Genomic DNA, 23,293 nt, shown 5'->3' with positions numbered 1-23,293 from the left:
CGCAGACTGCCTCATCCTGGGTATGCTTCAAGTGCTTCCTTTTCTGTCTTCTCTCCTTGGTTGCCAGAGACTGACTCGCATTCCACTGCCTCCCCTCCAGCCTGCGTCACATTCTGACTTCCCGTCTTCTTCAACTGCTACATTTCTTCATTTTCCTTCCTGCCTGATTCAGAGGCTCTCCTGCATCTTTACACTCCCACCACTTACATTCTTTCTTCCTCTTGACAGGCCACACCCTGCACACACGCTTCCCAAAGGAGCACCCATTTTAGGCTCCCTTTCGGTTCCTTCTTCCCATGACAGCAAAGTCAAGAAACCAGGTGTCTTCTGAGGTTAGTGGGATGCCCCTTGCAGAACTGCAGGACTAGTGAGGCCCTTTATCTAACTGCTTACCTAGTACCTAAGGCCATTCAATTTCACCTGCAAGCACCTGTGGTCAAGCTCCCCCTCACCTCCTGTCTGTGAGTCCCCCAGAACAGACATCTCACCCTTGTAATTCTGCACTGTTTTGATTTGTGGACATGGATGAAAACGCTCATAGCCTCTAAATCTGGATTGTTAAATCCAACAGCAACCCTCTTGTGTCCATATTGGCTGTGGTACCTTGCTACTAAAAGCTCAGACTCTAGATCAGGTGTCTTATCCTTCCTGAAGGCCTATGATAACATTTGTATGTCCTCCTCTTCAGTAATTCACCTGCACAGGAACACTCTCTTGCATCTCAGCATTTCAGTGTTCAAAGAATGATGTTTAAAGCAAGCAGCTCATGAGCTGTAACCTCTCTCTTCCTTCTGTTTACTCTTCAAAATACAAGCACAGAGACCTAAAGAAAACACCAGATGCAATATGCAAGTCTGCTCATGCTTCTAAGGATTAGGGCCAGCGCTATGAGACAGGAAAAATGAACACTCATCTAACTTGTGGTGATGGCCAGGCTCCCTTGAACCTCTAACATTACCTCTCTGAAAAAATACGAAACAAAGATTTTTATAAGTGCCTTCTTTTTTGCCCATGCCCTTCCGTCTCATTTCCCAACAGCATCACAGAAGGTGGGCAGAGGCGGTTAAAGAAATACCAGAAAACTAATTTCAGCAGCCTCCAGGCAAAACTGTTCAGCTTCTGATAGTCCTGCTTCAACTTCACAGGTTCAAAACCGCAACACCTTATTGCCAACAGCTATTTAGACCAGAACCCCTACCTCCCCAAACAATTAACCAGTTCCCTAAACCACCTCTAACTGGCATGCAGATTGTTATGTTACATGGTTGTAGATGGCCTTGAATAACCAGGAAGAAGTAAGAAACACTCAAAATTGTAAAACACTTTGCTCAGAGCTCTGCCCATTTCCTCTCCAATTTAAGGCATCACTTTGTCCCTTCACTCCACAGTGGACATCACACTGATGCACATCTGCTTTTACACAGCCTAAATACATGCCATGGGTAATGCTCACTCCATCCCAGATGCCAATGAGGACTGGTACCTAACTCTCAAAGGCAGGATACTTCCCAAAGAGGCAGTTGACTTCATGACATACTGTCTTTGCTGATGGTGATGTTTTAAACACACAGCTCAGTCCTGCAGTTTGCACTGTTACTGCACTTGTTATAAATACATCTTTTTGTCACCAAAGACATAAACTACTTCTCTTTCTAGAATTAGATATAAACATAGAACTTGAACCATGTAACTACCTACTACAGCTTTAGAGCCAAAAGTCAAATTTTTTACTTAAAACTGACACACAAGAGAGATAAAGAAACAAGCAAAGACCCTTGAGCACTGACAACCTCACTGAGAAAGTCTCAAAGGTCTTCTACTGTTACTGTAAATGTTAACATAATAGCAGAACATCTATCATCAGAAAGTCCCCAAATTCCCCAGCTATTTGTTGATTCAGCTACACTGGCATGATATCACAATCTACAGTTATATATTAAACCTGTCTGACAATATAGTAAGTCTGACATTGTGCATTTACAAATGCGCAGATTGAAAGATGTAGGTACTACACCAAATGATGAGGAACAATTAATGTCTTCAGTTCTTTCTTTTTAAATCATCCATTTGTCCTAGAGAAAAATCCTTTTTGGAACACTTATTTTACCCTCTCCATGTCCCAGCTGGAAGTACTTTCGGAAAGTCCCAAGAGAATTTTTAACTGGTCTTGCTGTGTAAAAAGAAATCATTAGTTCCTGCCTGGAAACAACTAAAGCATAATATGCAAGTTCTTTTACTACTTTATAGCTGAAGAACTAGTCCATAGTAATTAACACAACATAGTCTCAAGCAGGGGAGTAAGTAAGCATTATAGTGATACTACTCAAACAAAATCACTATGGCACCAACAGATCCCACTGAAATGATACATACTTAAACCTGTGGTTAACTTTTTGTGTGTGAAAACCTGAAATCCGTAATCCTTTATTAAATACCATTTTGTACCTCATATAGTGCAGCTGTATACAAGAGCAATGCCACTAAAAATGGCCTTTTCTGAACAACTCTGCAAATTAACAATAGAGCTAGGCTTAGCCCAGGAAGAGTTTTCTGCGACTGCACAACTCAGTGAATTCTTGACTCCCCTACATGGTTTTAAAAACAGCTGTTTTCTAGTTCAGACAGGACAGAGATATCTGAAAATCAGCTTTATATCTCTAAATAATTTGTATGGAATGAGTCTGGCATGAGGAGTACAGAGCAAGCTTAAAAGGTACATGTAAGAGATCATTATGGGGAAATCAAAATTCCAATAACCTTAATTGTTCCACAGAAACTCTGGGAGAACAGCAAAAAAACCCCAACCCTTAGCATACAATGTACAAGCCCTTTAATCCTACACAGATGAGTCTTACTGAACAATTTTATCTGCCTTAATAAAAACACACTACAAATGATTTCAACATTAATTTGTTGGATGCTCCTCCGTATTTCTCAAGAGCTTAGCTCATCAGGACATTTTATCTTGATACAGAATTATCTGTACCATATGTTTCTTGATCCTTTCTTGCTACTATTCAGTCAAGAAAACTGAAATATTGTTTAAACCAGGAAACACTGAAGCAATAAGCATGCCTTAATTTTTCTTTTTAAATCAGTATTTGTTACTTTACCTATGAATTAAAAAGCTAATTTTTTATTTCATTTTACCCATCACACCTTCACTGCAGTCAATGTATGTATGTCAGTGTATGAAATATTGTAAAAAAGTGATTTGCATTTTCAACAACAACAACAAGCAGCAATCTGCAATACGGAAGATAACCAGTTACACCCTGATACAACAAACAGGTCAAAATCAAAAAGTTGTCATGTTAAAAGACAGTAATAGCTATACTGTAGGTATATTATTGGAGATATATATCAAGAAAAGCCTCACATATTTAAATAAATTTTTATTTCCTTCCTCCGTTTGTATCAGTTATTCTAACAAAACTGCAGGAAAAAAGAGTTTTCTACATTTAAGGAGAAGTAATACTTATGAAGAAATTTAATAACCAAAACCAGATCAAGGCTAATCAAGCTATTGGCTGAGAAATAACACACTTCTATTTGATACAACTGTTGTGAAACCATACTGAAAGAAGAACTGCGTATCAGACCTCTGCACAATAGTATTTGTTTATTTGCAGCAGTTGGTTGCAAAATTTGACTCTGAACTTTTAAATCTGTGTTATTATTCAGGAAATTGTCAGGTCCCTTTAATACCAGATTGCCGCTTCACAGGAAACAGACAAGTCATTGAAAAGGAAAAATAGATTCAAATGCTACAGGAAGTCGAACATATTCTACATGTTATTAGTGAAAACCAAGTACCTTAAGAATTATTACGACATATGAAACACCAGTCAAAATCAAAAATAAAGTATATGCCGCATCTGGCAATACAAACATGTAGGTCACTAAGGATGCCTAGAAATAGGTCACTCAAAGCGTTTCGGTCACTCAAACCATTTAGCCAATTGAAACTTTCACTTTCTGTACAAGCCAAAATAAAATCAGATTTGCCGTACTTTTGAAAGTTTCCTGAGGGCAAGAAAGAGATGCATAAGGGTGTAATAAAAAGCCTAGTTGACAACCTTGGGGTCTCACATTATGAAATACAAGAGTGCAAACAGAAAAGCCTCTGAAAAGAATTCCACATAAAAAATAACTAAAAGAAACAGCAATCAAACAGCAACAATTCATACCTGTTCGTAGTGGCAAGTCTGGTGTGATGTAATTTGTATTATTAAATAATGCATTCATTCCCATGAACTGATCCATCGCAAACATCTATGTCAAAATAAAATACACTCTTCATTACTACATATACACATAATTTTATAAAACATCTATGAGCAAAGAATTTTAAAGTTCTCTGCAAATATTGAGATTGCAAACACACCGGTGCAGTACACAAACATTTTATATGAATTATCTTTTGGTTGGCAACAGCAGCGCAAGCAAAGCTGATAGGACTGACCAAGTTCCACCAGGATCATGAGACCACACTGAGCTCAGTGCAGTTTCGAAGTACGCATTTTGCTTACGTGTGCTGACAACTATATATTCAAAAGAGCTTATACAGTACATTCTGAAAATCTGACCCTAGATGTCTTTGCTCAACGCACTGGTGAGACCCTGCGAGTTCTCATTTTCACTTCTGTGACTAAACCCCACCAGACTACACTCCTTATGTAAATATATTTACAAGCTCTAATGCAAGAAAACAGTATATAACCAGGTAGAAGTTTGGGAGCTTGTTTTTTTTTTTGAACTCTGACATGTCTTAACTCATAGTAAATGTTGTCAGGTATAAATCTATCTTCTTCCAAAGTGCAGCAAGCACAAGGGAGAAAATAGTTTCTTTTTGGAAATTCAGTAGAAATTATCTGAAACTTTTCATTCAAGCACCAATTTCATAATTCAAATGAATCATGAAATGACCTAATAGACCAGGAAGAGCTTCTAAAGAGCTTGGCCTTCTGATCTGTGTGAGCAAATGAACATTTCAGTCATCAGTGTCAATGAAAATTTTCCAAAAAAAATCATACAAAGGAGCCTTTTAGGGCCTAAGGGGTTTTATTTTCAGATAGAACATAAAGAAACCACAGAATAAATTTCAGAGCAAGTGTCACAGACAGGCAGGGCATAAAAATTAGTATTTTTTCAATTGCTTCTTCCAGCAGGCCTAGCTTTCCTTTTAATTTCAGCATTTCACCAGTGGCAAAGCAAGCTGCAGGTGACATAAAAATACCTTAGAGAAAAAAACCCCTAGATTTCCCCAAACCTCATTTCTGCCAGTAACTACAATGCTTTTATTCACCATGTTGTAAAGCCTAGGAAATGACAGGACAATACGAGAGAAATGCAGAACAGAGAGCTAGGAGAAAATACAAGGATATTGAAAATACACAAACCCACTTACTTGGGGATCAGACACTCCCATAATATAGGAATCTTCTCCTGCCATTTTAAATCCTGAAACACAAAAGACATGATCAGAACACTCATTTTTTTTCTTTTTCTTTTTTTTCACCCAATGTACACCAGTATCTTTAGATTAGACATTATGAAAAAATTCTTCACTATGAGGGTGGTGAGACACTGGCACAGGTTGCCCAGAGAAGCTGTGGCTGCCCCATCCCTGCCAGCATTCAAGGCCAGGTTGCACGGGGTTTTGAGCAACTTGGTCTAGTAGAAGGCATCCCTGCCCACAGCACAAAGTTGGAACTGGATGATCTTTAAGGTCCCTTCCAACCCAAAACATTCTACGATTCTATGAATTAAAAGCCCCGTATCTGACCCTTATTTTACTCATGGTAACAATTTCTAAATTACTCTTCAATTCTTTATAATTTGCAAAAGACAAGCTAAGGACAGGAGAGACTACAGCTAGGATTTTCCATTGCCTGCTCCCAAAGCAACTAAAAATTACAGCCAAAGTCCTGAAGTAACAATTTCTTAAAATCAGGAATTAATTTGTTTCTGTCTTTGCTCTGCCATTAGACTTTCAGCCAAGTCATTACCATGGTTTAGCAAATGCAGGTCTCTATATTTTTATACAGTAAAAAGACTGAGCATTCATGAATGAACCCTAACAGTTTTCTTGTGAAATAATACTAAATGAAAGATAAAGATGTCCAAGAAAGAGCATCCAGTATTTTTTCTTTAAATAAAAACAGCTATGAAACATTGTCTAATTTCGTACACCTTTATTTCCAGAGTTCCACAAGTGCTTGGCACCCACAACAACTCAGCGCTGACAATGACAATTATGGATGTACAGCATACCTAACCCTCTCTCACAAGTCTACATGTAAATGCTGAACACTGGGAAATTTTTGCCAGTAGCAAGCCAGTAGCAGAGCTTGGAAATTTTGTTAGGAATTTATTAGGTCTACTGAAAAAGATTAGTGTTATTTTCTTTCATGTTGATGTTATTGAAAGAATTACAATTTCACTTATGTTGATCTTACTAAAAAAGGTTCGCCAAGGGAACATCTGGAAGTCACTATAGTGACTATTTCAAGAGACTCTTATCTGCATGCAGGCAGACACTTTAAGTGAGGTTAGTATCTAACAGAAGACAGAAACATGTCACTGGCCCTCATATTCCACCACAGACAGTACAATGAACATGAGCCATGTTTTCCAGCAAAGCGAACGGTGAAAACTGAGAGTGGCAAGTCATTAGCAAACCAGTAAAGAAAAACTGAGTCACAGTGTACCTTCTACAGGAACTAGAAAGGCAAATAGTAAAAAGAAACTTGGAATACTTAGATACTTCACTTTAACAGAGGCTTAACTCAGCTTGCTAACAAGCGCCAAAGACAACAGATAACCATCCATCCCACACAAGTAGAAAATGAAAGAAAACCTAAAATGAAGAAACAGGAGACACTTAACACCCAGATAGCTTCCAGGTCCATGAGGATAACGTTATTTTTTAACCTAGAAAATAAAAACATTCACCTGTTTTAATTCAATCTTAGAGAGAAATATTTACTGGGTAATATTTATTTGCAGTACTTGAGCAAATAGAAAATAACTGGTTTCAGCAGAAATAAGTAAACAAGATAACAAGCATCCGCCCATGCTGTACTTCAAGCCATCCATGATCTACTTCATCACCTAATATATATATATCTATCTCAGGACTTCAGCAATATTAAAAAATGCCAGTCAGTCACATTATCTCTCAGGCATATTCTACAAAGCATTAGTTTAGTCAATAATTTGCTATTGTTATTAGCAATCTTTATGGAAAAAAAAGTCAACATACAAGGCATAACAAAACCTTGAGCATGTAAAAAACTTTACTAAGATGTTTTTATTTGCCATTCTGTTCCATAGAAAGAAAATAACCCTCATCACCAATTGACAGGTTACTGAAATAGCTGCAATTTAGTTTTTGGCAAGCACTTCCCAGTTAAAGACGTAGATATTACAGAAAACAATCTGAAGACCTCAGCAGCCAGTATTTTCTTAGGAGGCATCAGAAAATACCCACTCTGCTGATGCATACTGATTTGCACTCACAAGTAACTGTGAGTGCAAATGCCAGACTTCTTCTGCAGAAGCAGAATAAAAACTGGTCCTAAAAGCCTTGATTTGTGATGTGTCATATTTAATCACTTATTATTTCACAAGTCACATGTACAAAACTGTGTTCCAAAGCATCTGAAGCACCCAGATGTGACACGGTAAATGAGTTTCTGCAGAAAAAACAAACAAACAAAAAATCCAAGGAACTAATATGAATAGCATCTGCCCACCTGCCTGTTTGCCAAACCTATCCTTCCTTGCAAAACTTTCAAACAAAGCCTCTCACAGCTTTTTTCTGTAAGTCCAACATGATAAATTTAACAGCAAGTTCTACTCTTCACCTTATTCCAGTTTCTTGGACTGCAGTTTCTTGGACACTCAGTCCAGCAGAATTCTGTGGGACAGGCGTAGTTTTCACACCTGCTATGCTTCCCGGTCACGTATACAGTTCTACAACACAACTTCAACACAGTGCAAAAATACCAGAGAGGCAGTATTTCTGAAAACTTTTCATTCCAAGTACTTCGAAATAAGAATTAGAATCCATCCTGAAGTAACACCGATGTCTACCTGAATCAGCCCTTCAGTTTCACCTGATCAAAATGGTAATTTCTGTCCACTGCATCAGCCAGAAAGCCGATGTCATGACAGCGAAACAGCAGTTATTAAAGATGAATGTTATACTCAGAAGAAGCAAGGTGACAACTGACATACTACTCAGCTGCTGTAGGTGCATGCTAATGAATTTCTAACCAGGTATTAAATGCAATTTCTCTCACACCAAAACCACAGGTGTCGCTTACTTGACATCTTTTGTGCTCAACAGTCAGCTGCAGCGTTTGGGGGAAAGATTAAAGACATTTTCTCAGGCTTGAATACTAAGCCAGTTTATTATAAACACATGATAATTTAGATGTGCAAACATATGCCTTTGTAAACTGACACTTGATTGCTTTTTCAGGGCCTAGACAAAAATTAACCCAGCTGTTTAATATGACCCCTTTAAGTGAAAACTGAAAACACTCCTGGTTTCACTGTATGTTTTGTCCTCTTTCAAAACCAATAAAATGTTCTGGGAACCCTACCTCCAAAATAGAATTTGTCTCCTTAGGATTTATTGAGTTTACAAAACCCAAGGTTTCCTCCTGTTACGAGAAAACTGAGGCAAATCCAGAGAATCAATAACATGATCAAAACCTAAAGAGACATCTGTAGAAAAACAGACCCTAGCATAAGATTTTTAATTGGCCTCTTCCCTTATTATTGCTTGAGTTTCTAAACACCTTTCCTACATGAATTAACTGCTAAGATTAGCATCTACCACAAGTAGCTTTGTTCATTCTTTCCTTACACAAGCTGTGTTTTGGAGCAGAGATTGTTTTTTCCATGCTATATTTGCTGCCATGTACATCTTAGAGAAGTCAAGTTAAAAGCACCTCTCACTTGACTGGGATTAAAACTGTTTTGTGGGGATTGGAACTGGATGATTGTAAGGTCCTTTCCAACCCTAACCATTCTATGATTCTATAATTATGGAAGTTTGTGTTACTACATATGTCTGCTTCCCACATAATCTCCGATTCCCACAAACAGTACTGCAAACTTGCATCTACAGTAAAAAATACCCCTACACCTGCAGACCACAATCAACCATGACAGTCTCCACCCTGAAGATCATCTAAAGTCTTTCAGATAATGGGCACAGAAAACTAGACATTTCAATTCACTGTATTTTTTAGTGTGAAAATTCAAAGGTGGGTGAAGGAAAGTCATTTAACTCTTAGTGCAATAACATAAAAACCAGCCTAACTTGTCCAAAACCACACAGCTGTGCCTACTGAGGGACTGTGTGTCTGCATGATGCTTGTACACCTGCAGTATTCCTTTCTTCCCACAGTGGGCCAGTTGCCACTGTGAAAAAGGTTTAAGAAAAAAAAGGGGGGAGGGAGGAGGAGGGGAGAAAAACTAAAAAAAAAACCCATCAGATCTATGCATACATGTATATTGCACATGATGGGGTTGCACCAACCAACCAAGGTTGGTTGCATTACCACTGCTCCTTAATACTCAAATAATACCAGGTACAAATAGGCACAGCTGGAAATACATGAGTTCATTTATCATATTCTGAGTATGTGTTTTAAAGCTTCCAAAAGTTCATGCATTTGAAACAGAAACAACATAACATAGGCACACTCTCATCCAGGAACAAGAATTCTCATTTCTGCTTATCTTGATCATTTGATTTCAGATTTCACCTTTCAAGGCTAAGATTCAGAAAGCAAGCCTCAATGCAAGAAATGCAACTATTACACTTCAGCTGACTTGATATACATACTGAAAGCACAGTTCTTTCTGCAAGTTTTCTAGCAAGTGTTTTTTCTCTTTTACTTGGCTTTCACTGGAATTTACCTGTTAAAAATAAACTTCTTTAACTGGACACTGAACCAAAGTAATGAAATTCACTGTGATTATGCTCTTAGCCTGTTTATTCTGGTTATTAAAAATAGAGAAGAATAAGGATGAAAGGCAAAGACATTTGTGTGTTATATATTGTAAGGTTTTTGCTGCATCAGGGATATAACACATGGCAGACTACCTGACTGCAGAGTACTATGTTTTTAGGGTCAGCACCAAGTTGTCTGAAATCCTGTAGCAGCTATGAAATATCGAGATAGAAACAGTAACTGTTGTATTTACAGTCTCTACAAAGCATTTTACCTGGTATTGTTTATTATTACTATTTACTTTTAGTGGGAACTAGCCATCCTTGAACCTCACTTTTCTACCCTTTGCAAAACATAATCTGCATCTGTATAGAGACAACTGCTATACAGATCAGCATTTCCCACACACAGATGCTGGGAAATGTATTGTGCAATAGACATTGTGAGTTGCTGGGTCAGGGCTGGACTGGAGGCAGGACAAGAGCTGCTGAGACATTTTTGGCTAGAGGACAGAATTGGCTGCTCTCACACAACAGAGAGATGATCCAAGTTGTTTAGGCTCCAGCCTTCATCACTGCAGTGCCTCTGAAGTCAGGATGTTCCTCATTCCTTTCACTGCCTAGCCTTTTCACCTCAGCTCTGTCCACCTCCTCTCAACTTTATCTTTCACTTCATTTCTCTTGTAGCCCAATTATTTTCCAAAAATACTGGGAGTACAGCTCCAGGGCGAAAACCTTTTGGTGCAGAATATATTCTTAGAGAAGCACATGAAGGGGAAAAAAGGAAGCCTGAGAACTGATATTTTCTAACTCAGCACAAAATAGCAAGCCACACATACATACAGGCTTTGGTCTTCTGACGCTTCAGAGGACACTGAAGTTACGTGGACAACCCTTAAAGTGTGCATGTCCTTCTAACCACTTTAATTTTTGAAGTCTCAATAAAAGATTGTTTTCTGAAGAAAAATAAATCCTATTTTTGTTAAAAGCAATGTAAATAACACTGGGAATATTGCACAGGCAAGATTACAAACAGTTGTTTGCATTTTGAACACATACTGTCCAAACCAGCTTAAAGCAGGTCTACACAATTAAACTCTCAAAGGTGTTAGCTACCAGCACCTTGTACTTCCTAACTACAACTAATGTTGCCACTAATGAAGCTGCTGCAGAAGAAAGCTTTCTGGAGAAGGAGATTAGGGAAAGGGGAAGGAGAGACATCCCCCTCTCAAATACTAACCAAGCAAAGTCTTAACACAGAAGAGGTTTTAGTAATGGTTATTTTATTTATATCGTTCTCAACTACTATTTCAATTGCATCCATTCTAATAAATTATACCTGTTTCTGAAGTCACACACCCAAATAAGAGGTGATAAACAGTTACAGTATTTTAAAATACACAAAGTGAACAGAACCAAAACATTAAGGGAACTTCATGCATGCTTTCACTCACACTACTGGCATAGATCTCTAGCACAAACAGGAAAGAAAAAGCATTTTAAAAACCATGAGAGGTGATTGCTAACTCACTCAAGTTGACAAGGAGCCCCATTAACTACAGGGTTTTTTTTAGGGAATTTTAACTTGGTAATGAAACTGACTTGAAATTTGAAGTTTGCCTTTAAATGTTAAGAGTTCACTATTATTCTTTTTCCCCCATCTATGACTTCAATGCCTCGGGATGTAGGGGGATGTTGTTCTAAGGAAACTGTATTCTCAGTATAAAACTCAACAATGCTTAATTTCCACAAAAGCGGCATACGGAAGTCATATTTTTTACTTTCCTTCAGCTGCCAGAGACGTGTAATCTCTGAATAAAGATTTGAGTATAATTTCTCAAGTATACAAGTGAGAAAAGGAATTGTTAGAGAAGACACTACTTTCTTCTGCAGACTTGTTCTCACACTTAGACTGTTGCATCTGCAATAACACTACATAACCCCAAACGACACTGTTTGTTTTTCCTAATACAACAACACAAATTGCCTCTTCTTCTTATTAATGAAGTCTGCTTATTATTTCCTGTTGGGTGAGACCTAGGAGTTCTTTCTGTGCATTTTTAAGATTAGAAAACTTTTTAAGTTAAAATATTCATATATTTTCAGTCATGAGCAGATGCATTATTGGACAACAGTATATATACTACAAGATGTTTAGGAAATGAAAGCAATTACAAGTATTAAAAAGACTGCAGAATTGTGATGCTCTGAATCAGAAAATCTAGGCTCAAATTTATTACACCAGAAAACTATAACTTTGAAGAAAAAGTCATATCATGAGGAAATTCACTTGGTAAAGAGTAACTGAACTACCTGAATGGTCATTTTATTAAGTATCTTTACAAACACGATTTTTGGGTGCTTTATTCCTTCTCCAAATGTCAAAGCAGTGAACTAATATGACAAGAGGAAACACTACAATGCCATTAAGACATAAACAGTTTTTCCAAGATATTGCTGGAATCAAGTGTTTTTGTTAAAACACATTCAAAGCAACTTAAACCAAATGAATAAACAGTATTCAAATAGATAGCAAACTTACTCCTGTATGTGAATAATGCTAAGTGCATGTAAAAACACTGAGGTTCAACACAGCAGAACAACTCCAGTAACTACACCGTATTTAGCACATAGGGTGGTAATGCTACTTGAACTAACCTGAATACCACGTTAAAACACTGTTACTTTTTCTTACAGATAAAAGAATTACTGAATGTTCCTTAGAAATAGTTTTAGTTCATACAAAGTTGTTCATCAAAGTAAAATTTTAGCTTAAAAAGCCACACATACCCATTCTGTAAGCCTCAGGTATAATGAATCATCAATATTAAACAGCAAACCTTTTCCTTTAGAGAGGGGGAGGGGGAGGTGGGGAAGAACAGTTTCTGAAAAGCCAAGTAACAGCAGAAGCCAAGCAAACCCAAGATTTCAGAAGTCCACTTCACATAAGGTTTGCTGTATCACCAGGTACTTCCACATGGGATCTGGGGTCTTACTGAAGACAACAGTCCCTCACTTCATGAACAGAAGAGGGCTCATAAAATAGCAAGGGCTGTTACCACTGCAAACACAAAAGTGAGCTAAGGGATTCTCAGTGTCCTTTTGGTTTTGAACAGCCACTGAGAGCAACATGACAGAAATGGTCCATTAAATAATACCAGTAAGTGGAACCAAACAGGTAGAAACCAAGTCTAGCACCACTGCAGTTACACCCTAGGATTCAAATCTACAGGTGCAAAGTGGTTACTAAGGCTTTTTTAAAAAACCCATAAACAGTAAATAGTACAATTTCCGCAGCCTATTTTCTACAGTAACCTAACCCACCAAGGCTCAAAAAACATCTCTTCACTTTGTTTTTACTTCATCTGTGTGTTAAAATCTGTCCGTAAGTGTTCAAACAGATAGAAAGAAATATGATCTTTAAAAGAAACAAAGAAAACAAAAAAACCCAATACCACGTAACTCAGACCTGCTTTGCTTTTGATCCATCTGTAACGGTACAGTTTGCTTGAAGGATGCAATGAGATACAGAAGTATTTCAGTTTAGCTAATTCTCCATTTTAAATTAAGAAAAAATTATATCTGGCAGTGCTTTTCAAAATAACATAAAAGTTGAAAGGGCGAAAAACTGATAGTAGTAGCAACAGTAGCTTCCTCCCCACACATGGCCTGTCAGCTCCACCTAAATCCTGAACAAAGGACTTCACCTTGAGACTAAAACAATTTGAAACATCTTTAAGGCCTGACTTCTGAAACAGTCAACAGTGCTTTGGCAAAATATATGTTTAAACGAAAGCACTGAAGAAGACTCACTGGATTATTTCTATGCTCAAAATTAGATGCAAACTTAGTGCCTGACTGACCTAAGGGCACAGCAAATGACAACTATAATTATGACCTTATCAACATAGAACTTCATGAAAGGCTCACAGCTTATTTAAGGGACATCATCAAATTACAACTTCCACTTCTAAAATATCTGTGTCAGAGCTAAAAGTGACCAAGACCAGGAATTTATAACGAGAACGTTTGCCTGAAATTCTCATTATAAAGCATCCTCTTTGCTTTATAATAGCTGTGTTATTTTGCGTCTGACAATCAAAGAAAAGATATCAATATGCTGGGAAAAAAAAGTTTAAACTAACCCTACAATTTCCATTAGTTGCTTAGGGAAATGAGTAACATTTTTCTTTAAGACTAATACTTCTGAATTTAGAGTTGGCAAACATTTACAGCACTGAAAGACGAGATGATTTTAACAAATACATTTTGAAGTGGTCTCTGAAAACACAGAACAGGTAACCAGAATCTCCAAAGACTGCAGAATTTGCTCATCACTAGCTACATCAGAAAGCCAACTGTAAGTTAGTAAAACAAAGTCTTTCACTCTACCTTTGCAAATTCAAAGCAACATTTTGTATTCACTTAACTTTTGAGTGAGACCTGAACCCTAACTTTTCTAGTCACTACGGAGTATCCTTGACAGCGAAGGCTCACAGGCCTTAAAACTTGGTTCCTGTACTTCCACACTCTACAATGAAACGCACGATGACATTAATTCCTAGCCACTTACCTCTGGAGTTTGCATGCATTTATGTGACAGTGGCAAGGGAAGATTTTGGGAAAAGGCAGTGATGAAAAGAAGAGCATTGTTTTCATGAAAAACTCAAAAATCTGTTAGTTAGCAAATTTGCTTCAGTGACATTTATTTGTAGCTATCCATTACTGAATTCACATAATGCTATCTCAATGAAAAAAAAGTTTAAATTTATTATTAAAACTTGTTTGAAAAGTCAAAAACATAGCAAATGAGAAGCAATTAAATTACTGCTTTTCAATAAATGAAGCAGCAAATTTTTGAATGTACTTATAAATGAAGTTTCACTGCATGCTTTCTACCCTCTTGCCCTCGGCCAAGATTTCCTTGTTCTCTCTTCCACAACATTTTTTTTTCCCCCAGCACAATCTTCTGATTTCAAAATATATACCACAAAACCATTGCCAAGGTGCTTACTGAACTGAACACACATATGAAGTTTATCTCCTACAACATTATTCTTTAAAAAAACACGCAACATGACAAAGTGATACAAAGCTGTGCTCAGTTTTTACAACCTTAGCTCTACTTAAAGTATATTCATTACTTGCATGAGAAGAAAAAAATCCTTCTTTTATGACTCTAACACTGATTGACATATCTTCCTTTGAAAAAGGGACAAAGGGTGGAAAGACAAAGGCTTTTCCCCTACTGTTTAGTATTGCAGATTACGTTATTTAAGAGATCTTGTACATTTCAGCACCGAGTTTCCCTGAAATCTCCACACTCTGGTAGATCACGACAGTAATATTTCAGCACAACTGTCAGTTAAATTCTTAAGCCAGGCAAGTTTACAGAACAGAGGATCTGCATCTGGATAGTTACGGGCTGCTTTTTCCTCTTTCGTTTTCTCAATTAGACTGTAGTCTTTCCTGTAGATTACAAAACATTGCAGACAGGATGACGTCTTAGAATGACATCTTGTTTAACGCTTTCCTAGAACAGGCAGTTATGTTCTCTTCTGACAAAATTAAAAATGCTTTGGCTGAAATACTATTTCAAAAGTTGATACTTTCAGTACACAGCACAGAGACTCTGGATGCCAATAAAAACAAACTGCTGTATTTTCAACCCTGTTCTGTAAGCTTGACAGTGATTGTGTAGTACCTTACAGCATGTAAGGCAGAAGAGCATGGCAAAGAATTCATCTGCGTGGTACTAATTTTCCCTGTGAACAAAATAAATGAAGAGAGGCCTGTGGAAGCACAGAACATACCAAATATAATCAATCACTTTAAAACCATTAAAAAAAAAAATATATCTGTATTTTCTTTGAAATGTTATTCTTTAGCACAGATTTTGGAACAGGAAGTTGAAATGCAGCAGATGATCCCTTGCCTACAAAGGCTTATTCGGTAAACGCTTTCAGGCACTCACGTTTACTTATTTAAATGAAATTACATAGCAGTACACTGCATTACTATAATTGCCAAATAACACACAGCTCATCTGTACTACAGTTCAGAAATCATACCCTATTTTATGTTTACACAAAATAACTTGATAGTGCTTCCTTATCAAAGTTACCCTTAAAGCAGAAAGCATCAAATGGTAAACAAATAATTGCAACGAGGAGAAGCCAAATATTCTTGGGTTTAAGGTCAAATCTAACAGAGCAGTCAGCCTAATAATATTCCTTGCCATGATGAACACGGAAAGTTCTCACTACTTAGTATGAAGTTACCCTTAAAAACCTCACTATTTACTACCTTTAAAGTAGCCTTTATTTATACTACTTGTGACACTCTGCAAGCCTCACCCAAGACAAAGGCACCCAAAGCTGCCAGTAGCAAACCCAGCTAACCCCTTCTGTACTTTCAGGGCCAGTCGCCGACTACACAACAGCAGACACTCCAAACCGTGTCTCGGGTTAAGCACAGATGTCATCTGCGAAACCACTAGCGTTAAGAAGCAGCACCCCCTTTGCCTACAAGCACCGTAGCAAAGCTGGCGTTTCAAAGTTCTTTCGCTTTACATGACAGCCCTTCACAGACACCCCTTCGTAGTTAGGAAGTCTCCTCACACAGAAGCAGAAAAGCCTACTACGTGCTTAAAGTGATAAATCACAGAAAAGGCGAGAGGCATTTCCTGCACCAGCAGTGCAACAACAACGAGGCGGAATCACCCTTTCCAGAAACTCGGCGCCGGGAGGAAGCGGTGGCCGCTTCCCGGCTTCCACAGTCACTCCGCCGGCAGGGCCAGCACCTGCACGACCCACAGAGCTCCGCAACCACCCCAGTCCCGCCACACGACAAAGACCGCCTGCCTGCCTTCCCTTCCACCCCTTCACTCGCGGCAGCCGCCGCGGCAAGCGCACGCGAACCCCGCGGCGGCCGCTCCCGGCGCTCCGGAGGGAGGTCGGTCCACACCCAGGCCGAGGTCACGGCCGAGCGGCTGCCCGGCGCCACACTTTCTGGCGGTAAATCTCTCCTCCGGGGGGCACCGAGCTTACCAGAGCGCTCTCCCTGACCCAGCTCAGGCAGAACGCAGTTGCTTGCTCCCACCCCATACTCGCTCCATGTCGGGCCGCGGCGGCACGGGACGGAGGGAGCGCAGCCCGTGGCAAAGAAGTCGAGGTGAGGGCAAGGGGAGGAAGAAGGCAGAAAGCGACGGGGTCAGGGGCTGCCTGAGGCTCACCCGGGGCACGGCTCCTCGTCCTCGTCTGCCGTTGTGGGTCCCTCGGCGCCGCGCGTCCCTCAGCGCCGCGCCATGTAACCGGCGTGACGCCGCCGGCGCCGCCCGCGCCCTAGCTCCTCGCGGACTTTCCCTCCTCCCTTTCGCCTTCGTTCCCTCCCTCCCTCCCGTCTGCCCGCCCCACCGCGAGCCCGTTGGCGAGGGCAGCCGAGCGGCACCGGCCTGCGCGGCCTCCGCCCCCGCCTGCCCCCCGGCCCACCGCACTTCCTGGCTGGAAATTCCCGTTGACGTTCCGGCAGCGCGGGAGGGGCGGGAGCGGGCAGGCGATGGGGGGCAGAGAGGGAGCGGGAGGAGGGGCAGCTCCGAGCACCGCCGGACGGCCCCTCACCTCACGGCTGAGGAGAAACCCGCTGCGGGCGAGTGAGGAGAGGCAGCGGCGAAGCGAGCGGGGCAGCGCGGAGCGAAGGAAGGGCCGGGCAGCCACTCACCCCCCGAGATGAAATTCCTCTCTCCCCCAGGGACAGGCCCTCCCGCCTGGAGGAAGCCGCGTGAATACGTGAGCCTTTTCATCCTAAAGGAATTACCACCGCCACAGGAATAATCCTGTCGTTGTACATGTTGCTTGGCTCACAGCGATGTTCTTGGGGTTCTTCTGTGGAGTCAGGCCCGACCGGGTGGCTGCCGAAATTTTCTTGTCGGTTGATACCTAGAAAGTTGTGAAGGGAAGAGACTGCATAGAGTTAATTTAAACCACCTATGTAGTGCCTGGCTGTTGGCTATCGTTCACGGGCGCTTCACAAGAGGAGGTTGCTGATTGACCCGATGCCTGAGAGCAGCACTGAGCAGCCAGCATAGGCTACACAAGCACCATTTTTCCTCTGGATTTATACAGCTTCTGGCAGAGCAGACTCGCAGGTTGGTTTAACTTCTTTTAAACAGCGCCAGCCATCAATAATACACTGGTCTTCTTAGTACTGGAATTGAAGTCTGTGGGATAGAATCAGAATGGTTTGGGTTAGAAGGGACCTTAAAGATCATCTAACTCCAAGCCCTCTGCCATGGGCAGGGACACCTTCCACTAGACCAGGTTGCTCTATGTAGATAAGTATAAACTTCAAACTTCCTTTTTTCTTAAAATACCAACATTCCTATGCATCTGTATGGTAATCAAGTTTCCCAGATACATATAGCCAAGGCTGAAGAAAGTCAGCTAGTGCCATGTTTAATTGGCACAAATACTACACAAAGCATTGAAGTTCAAACGTCTACTTTTTAAGGGTGAAGAGCACCTCAAATCAGCAGCTAGCATGGCTCACGTAATGCATGTTAGCCCAGAAAGTCAGCAGCACACCTGAAAAGCACCTGTGGGGGATTTTGTTATGCCATGAAGGCCACATGAGGTGGAACTGCAGGAAGTAGTTATCTCGGAGTTGAAGAACACTAATAAAAATCATAATTTATAAGGGGGATTAAAAGCCCCCATTTAGGAATGAAATGGTACAACTATTGCTTCTTTTATTGACATAAGGCACTGTAGAGCAAAACTTAATTCAAAAGAAATAGGGTAAAATCATAACCCACCTGTTGACTGGAACAAGAAGGAATGGGTATTTTTATCAGAGAAGTATTACAACCTTATCTTTAACATTGTATGGATAGTCATGTCATGTCACAGAGGGAGACTGTGCTGCTGCGCACTTCCAGTCTATCCAGATGGTAAACAATTTCATTACTGGAAAGGGAGTAGATTCAGATGTTAACGCTTTGTGCCCTATGTCTGGGTTGGGACAGAGGTGCACTCATTTAAAATTAGAGCTGAGACTGCAGAAGGATTTTCTCTGTCTCTTAATAAAGAGAACTGAAATCTCATACAGATTACACATACATATGTATGAAGAGACAAGTCATTTCCTTTATTTGAATTGCCACTTATGCTCTCTGATGCACTTCTAAAAGTGCATTCCTCCATTCTCTTCCCAATCCAAATTGGGAATTGAGATTGACTGACCCGGTGTTTCTGAATAAAACATGTTTTTCCTTATTACATTGGAGTGTTTTCTGGACGTTGGAGATTCTGTATTAGTCTTTCCCGTGGAAGCAAGCGCACTGAAGTAAGCAGAGCAAAAACGAGGAGAGAACTAGGCCCCAAAGCCCTTTAAGAAGGAAGTTTAGATAGATTTAGCATACACAAAGTTTCAGAATAAGATTCATTTGAAATGAAAGGTGCCATGTCATGGCAAGCCAAAGGTGTGCTCACAGGGCAAAACCTGTATGAACAAGTACCAGGAAATCAGACAAGGTGGAAAAGTTCCAAAGCTTAAGAAGACTTACCTGGTGGATTTATTTTAAAAGGACACATCAAGTACCCAGTCTGTTTTTCCTGTGACATCCTTATCAGCTTCTACAAACATCTAGATGTTAAAAGAAAAGCCTCTTCTAAATTATATTTAAAGTATAAACTTGTCTTTCTTACAGCTTAACACCGTGACAGAAATGTTATTTCTGCTGAAACTCACGATAATGCTAGGCTGTTTGGTAAAATCATATTCACAGGACACTCTAGATAAATGAACCGCATTAAAGCACAGGCTTCTTACCTGAAGAGCCAAATGAACAATTATTTCTCTAATCCTGTTCCCAATCATTAGAGAAATTAGGCAGATAGTATAGACTCAGGTGTGAATGATTTGCACTGAAAAAGTGAATGCCTCTTTCCTGGATAACACAGGTTTGCACTATTACCTCTAGATACTTCAGTACCTGGACAACATCAGCTCACAAACGAAGAGGGGGTGATTAAAGTTGGATGCAAAGGAACAAATGCTGATGTTGTTGAGCTAGAGCAGATCATGTGAAATGTTTCCAGCCTCATTACAGTCTCTGATAGCTGGAAGGTGCATCAGAGGAAAGGCTTTCTAGTTGTGCACTTACTCAAGTTGTTTCACCTTAGTAGGTTTTGTGTGTTGGAAGTTTTCTAATATGTAAATGCAACCTACGAGCTGTGTCTGTTATACGCTAGGTTTACTCTGGGAGTACAGGTGCCTTTCTGAGGCATCGGAATCTCTTTCTGATTAATGCCTTATTTCTTATCATGCATGTAAAAACTGATTTACCTTAGTAGCCAGTGATTATCTTGCACACACTCCAGTCCTCATGTAGGTTATCAATGTTTAGCCAACATTTGCTGTTTGCATTGCCATTATCTCCCGTAACTTGAATCCACCAGGAAAATAACAAAATAATATGCTTTAAAAAAAAAAAAAAAATTACTGTATTTTTAAGATGATGCCATCATTCTGAGACAGAATGTGTTGAGCTCTAATGAAGTAGACAATAGAAACCGTATAGAAAGATCTCTAAGTATTTAAAGTACATATGCAAATTCAACCTTTGAACTGTAGCTGGAACTGGAGCTTTTGAACTGTAGCTAAAGCAGGGTCTAGAGTTCAATAATGCTGCTGAATCCCCGTGTTGCAGCGTCTATGAGAAGGACTTTCTGTCATTTTTTGCTATTTTCTGGTGAATGGTGATCTGGCCTCATTTCATTCTCTATTTCATCAGCGCTTAGATGAACACAGCAATGCTCTACAACTCTCAGAATAGTGTGGCGTCTCCTGTAGTTATACAGGTCACATCCTAAATGTACCTTTCACTTGCTTCCTACAGAACCACAAATTAGGTAAGGGATCTCATATTACTTCCAAAGTGGTTCAGACCTGTAACTGTGTTAAACACTAAATTTCTAGTGGATTGGGTAAAAGTGCCAGAGCTAAAACAGGAGAAGATTTCAGTAGTGAATAGATATTTGGGGGAATAAATTTAGTAGACTTAAGTAAGAGAACCATGAGGTTGTAAACATGGCTGGTGTGTATAATTAATAGAGAAAGGGAAACCTCTGGAGAAAGCTGGAAGTAAACAAGAAAAGGAAGATTAAAGGCACACACAAAAAACCCCCAAAAAACCAACAAACCAAACCAGAAGTTATAGTGAAACCCTGACTAGGGTATAACTGAGGATAAGCACTAATCTGAATAGGAGTGTGGGTGAACCTACGTTTCTATGTGATGGCTAACATTTGTGCCTGAGATACAGACAGAGGTAAATAACAGGTTAGCTTGGCCCTACATTCCAAGTGCGGAGAAGATCTGAAAGGATGGAAGGCAGTTTATTAGATTCCTTTTTCTATTTTTTCTCTTCCAACATCCTATAGTTTTCTTGCATTAATAGCTGATAGATAGTTATGAGTCTCTTTTTATCTCTTCTTCCATGAAGTAAGCCTGCCAATTAATTTAGAAAATAAATCCAGGCATAAACACTCACATTAGGTATTATGATAACAACTTTAGCTCTGACATCATCTGATTTGTTTTCAAATATGACTGCTCAACATTCACTGTTACAGCTATGATACTGTATAGGGTATCACTAGCTTAAAGACATGGACAGAACCAAGCAGAGAAGGCAATTTTGTGTGTATCATTTTTGGAATGGTTAGCCTAGCCTCCCTTCAGTTTGGCTGTGTAATGCCAGGCCTCCTTCTGTCCTTTCTTTCACACTGCAGATAGCAAGGAGCATTTCACAACAAACCTGTCAGTTACACTGAAAATGGTGGTTTCTATATTGCGTGAACTTGCTGCGAGGTAGCTGCTTTCAAGGGAGAGAAGTTGTTGCCTGCATAGTTTGCTTGAGCCTCGAAGCAGCTTCATGCAGAAGACAAGGACTGCTTTAAGAGTGGTGCCTAGGCTGGTCATATTTACAGAATCTATAAGGCCATTAGTGGTGTGTAATGCTACAATGTGAAGGACATGTACCTTAGAGCCGAAAGCAAACTGCCACGTTAAGTAGTCACAGATAAGAGCTGTGCTTTCTGATAATAAATCTAATAATCTACCTGTCAGTTCTTTGAAATCTGGACCTAGTACAGATTGCAAGTCATTCATTCTTCTAATGCTCAGCTGCCTAACACCTTGACCAGCCACTGGAGGCAGAGGTGTGGGGTTTTGCCATTAGAGTTCAGTGACAGCAGGTACTTGCCTGATTAATACTGTACTATGGTCAGTGTTTCTTATATGAGTGGATTGGTTTCTCTTCATGGTCTTTTGCATATCTGAATGATATGTATTTATAACTTTTATCTGATTATAACCATTAGAATCCAGTTTAGGGTCTCAGTTTTTTTCCCCAAGAGATGCAAGTTCTTCCCATTACATGGCTGCCACTTCAGCACCCCGACAATGTTTCACCCAGTTAGCTCAAGCAAATGAGCAGCTCATTCATTCTTCTTGTCTTTGTCACTTTGTTTTGTTAGTAGTCACTTTCATTAAGTATATGCTCAGCTCAATTTGTGAGGTCATTTTGGGCCAGGTGTACTGAGTAGGGCCAATATTAACAGTTTATAGAAAGCAAAATGTAGCTAACTTGGTTTTTTATATATCTGCTGGTTTATGCCACAGCAGCTCTTTAAGGACCCAGTAGAGGAAGGAGATTCCAGACAGGTAAGAAATGTACAAATATATGGGAAAGAGATTCCCTCTGCCACAGAACTTTCAACATCTAAATATATAATGGGAAACGGATTATGAAAGCATGATGTGGCATGCTCATTGCTGTTAGAACTCACGCAGTAATTCATTTAAGTCTTCTGCTCAGGTGCTGGTAGAAGTAAGTTCTGATTTCCTGAACTTGTTTCTGTTGCAAGTTCTAAGCCTTTACCATCATTTGTGATATTCTTAAAATTCCAGTCCTGGAATCTCTGGATATGTGGCTATTTTCTCACAGGTTTTGATGAAAACTTAAAACTCATGTTTAAAAAACCCAGAAGTATCAATGTTCAAAAAGTAACTTTTAAATTGATGTGACTATTTTACGCATATCCTGTGGATTTAGGGGACTCTATTTATGAGCTTGTAATGATGGGGGTTAACAACAGTGAGTAGTGACCTAAGACAAATCACTAGTGTACTGGATCAAGCTGTCTAAAAATACAAGATTATAGAAGAATATTTGGAGGGCAGTACAAAAGGCAAGTTGTCTTCATGGATTTGGTTTCATGAAAGCTTGTGTTCTCAACCTTTGCTGCAGAGCTG

At 39.7% G+C, this 23,293-nt stretch overlaps 1 protein-coding gene across 7 annotated transcripts in view; it reads right to left on the bottom strand.

Annotated features, from left to right (window-relative positions):
* The window catches only part of NFKB1 (nuclear factor kappa B subunit 1), a 60,867-nt gene extending 43,536 nt beyond the window's left edge, over nucleotides 1-17,331 (bottom strand). For 2 of the 7 annotated variants that reach the window (XM_080621304.1, XM_080621307.1), the window contains exons 1-3: nucleotides 17,211-17,331; nucleotides 5,411-5,463; nucleotides 4,191-4,275 (exon numbers count right to left, since the gene is read on the bottom strand). In XM_080621304.1, the coding sequence (XP_080477430.1) occupies nucleotides 4,191-4,275; nucleotides 5,411-5,455 (130 nt within the window). In that variant the 5' untranslated portion in view covers nucleotides 5,456-5,463; nucleotides 17,211-17,331. Of the gene's footprint in view, nucleotides 1-4,190; nucleotides 4,276-5,410; nucleotides 5,464-6,774; nucleotides 6,816-6,957; nucleotides 6,997-17,210 lie in introns of those variants that run through there. The other 5 variants (XM_080621305.1, XM_080621309.1, XM_080621308.1 and 2 more) reach the window with 4 other exon arrangements.
* Nucleotides 17,332-23,293: the final 5,962 nt, after the last annotated feature.

Source organism: Psittacula echo (assembly GCF_963264785.1).
Source record: "Psittacula echo genome assembly, chromosome: 1".
NCBI lineage: Eukaryota > Metazoa > Chordata > Aves > Psittaciformes > Psittacidae > Psittacula > Psittacula echo.
This window is presented reverse-complemented; position numbering and strand designations above follow the sequence as displayed.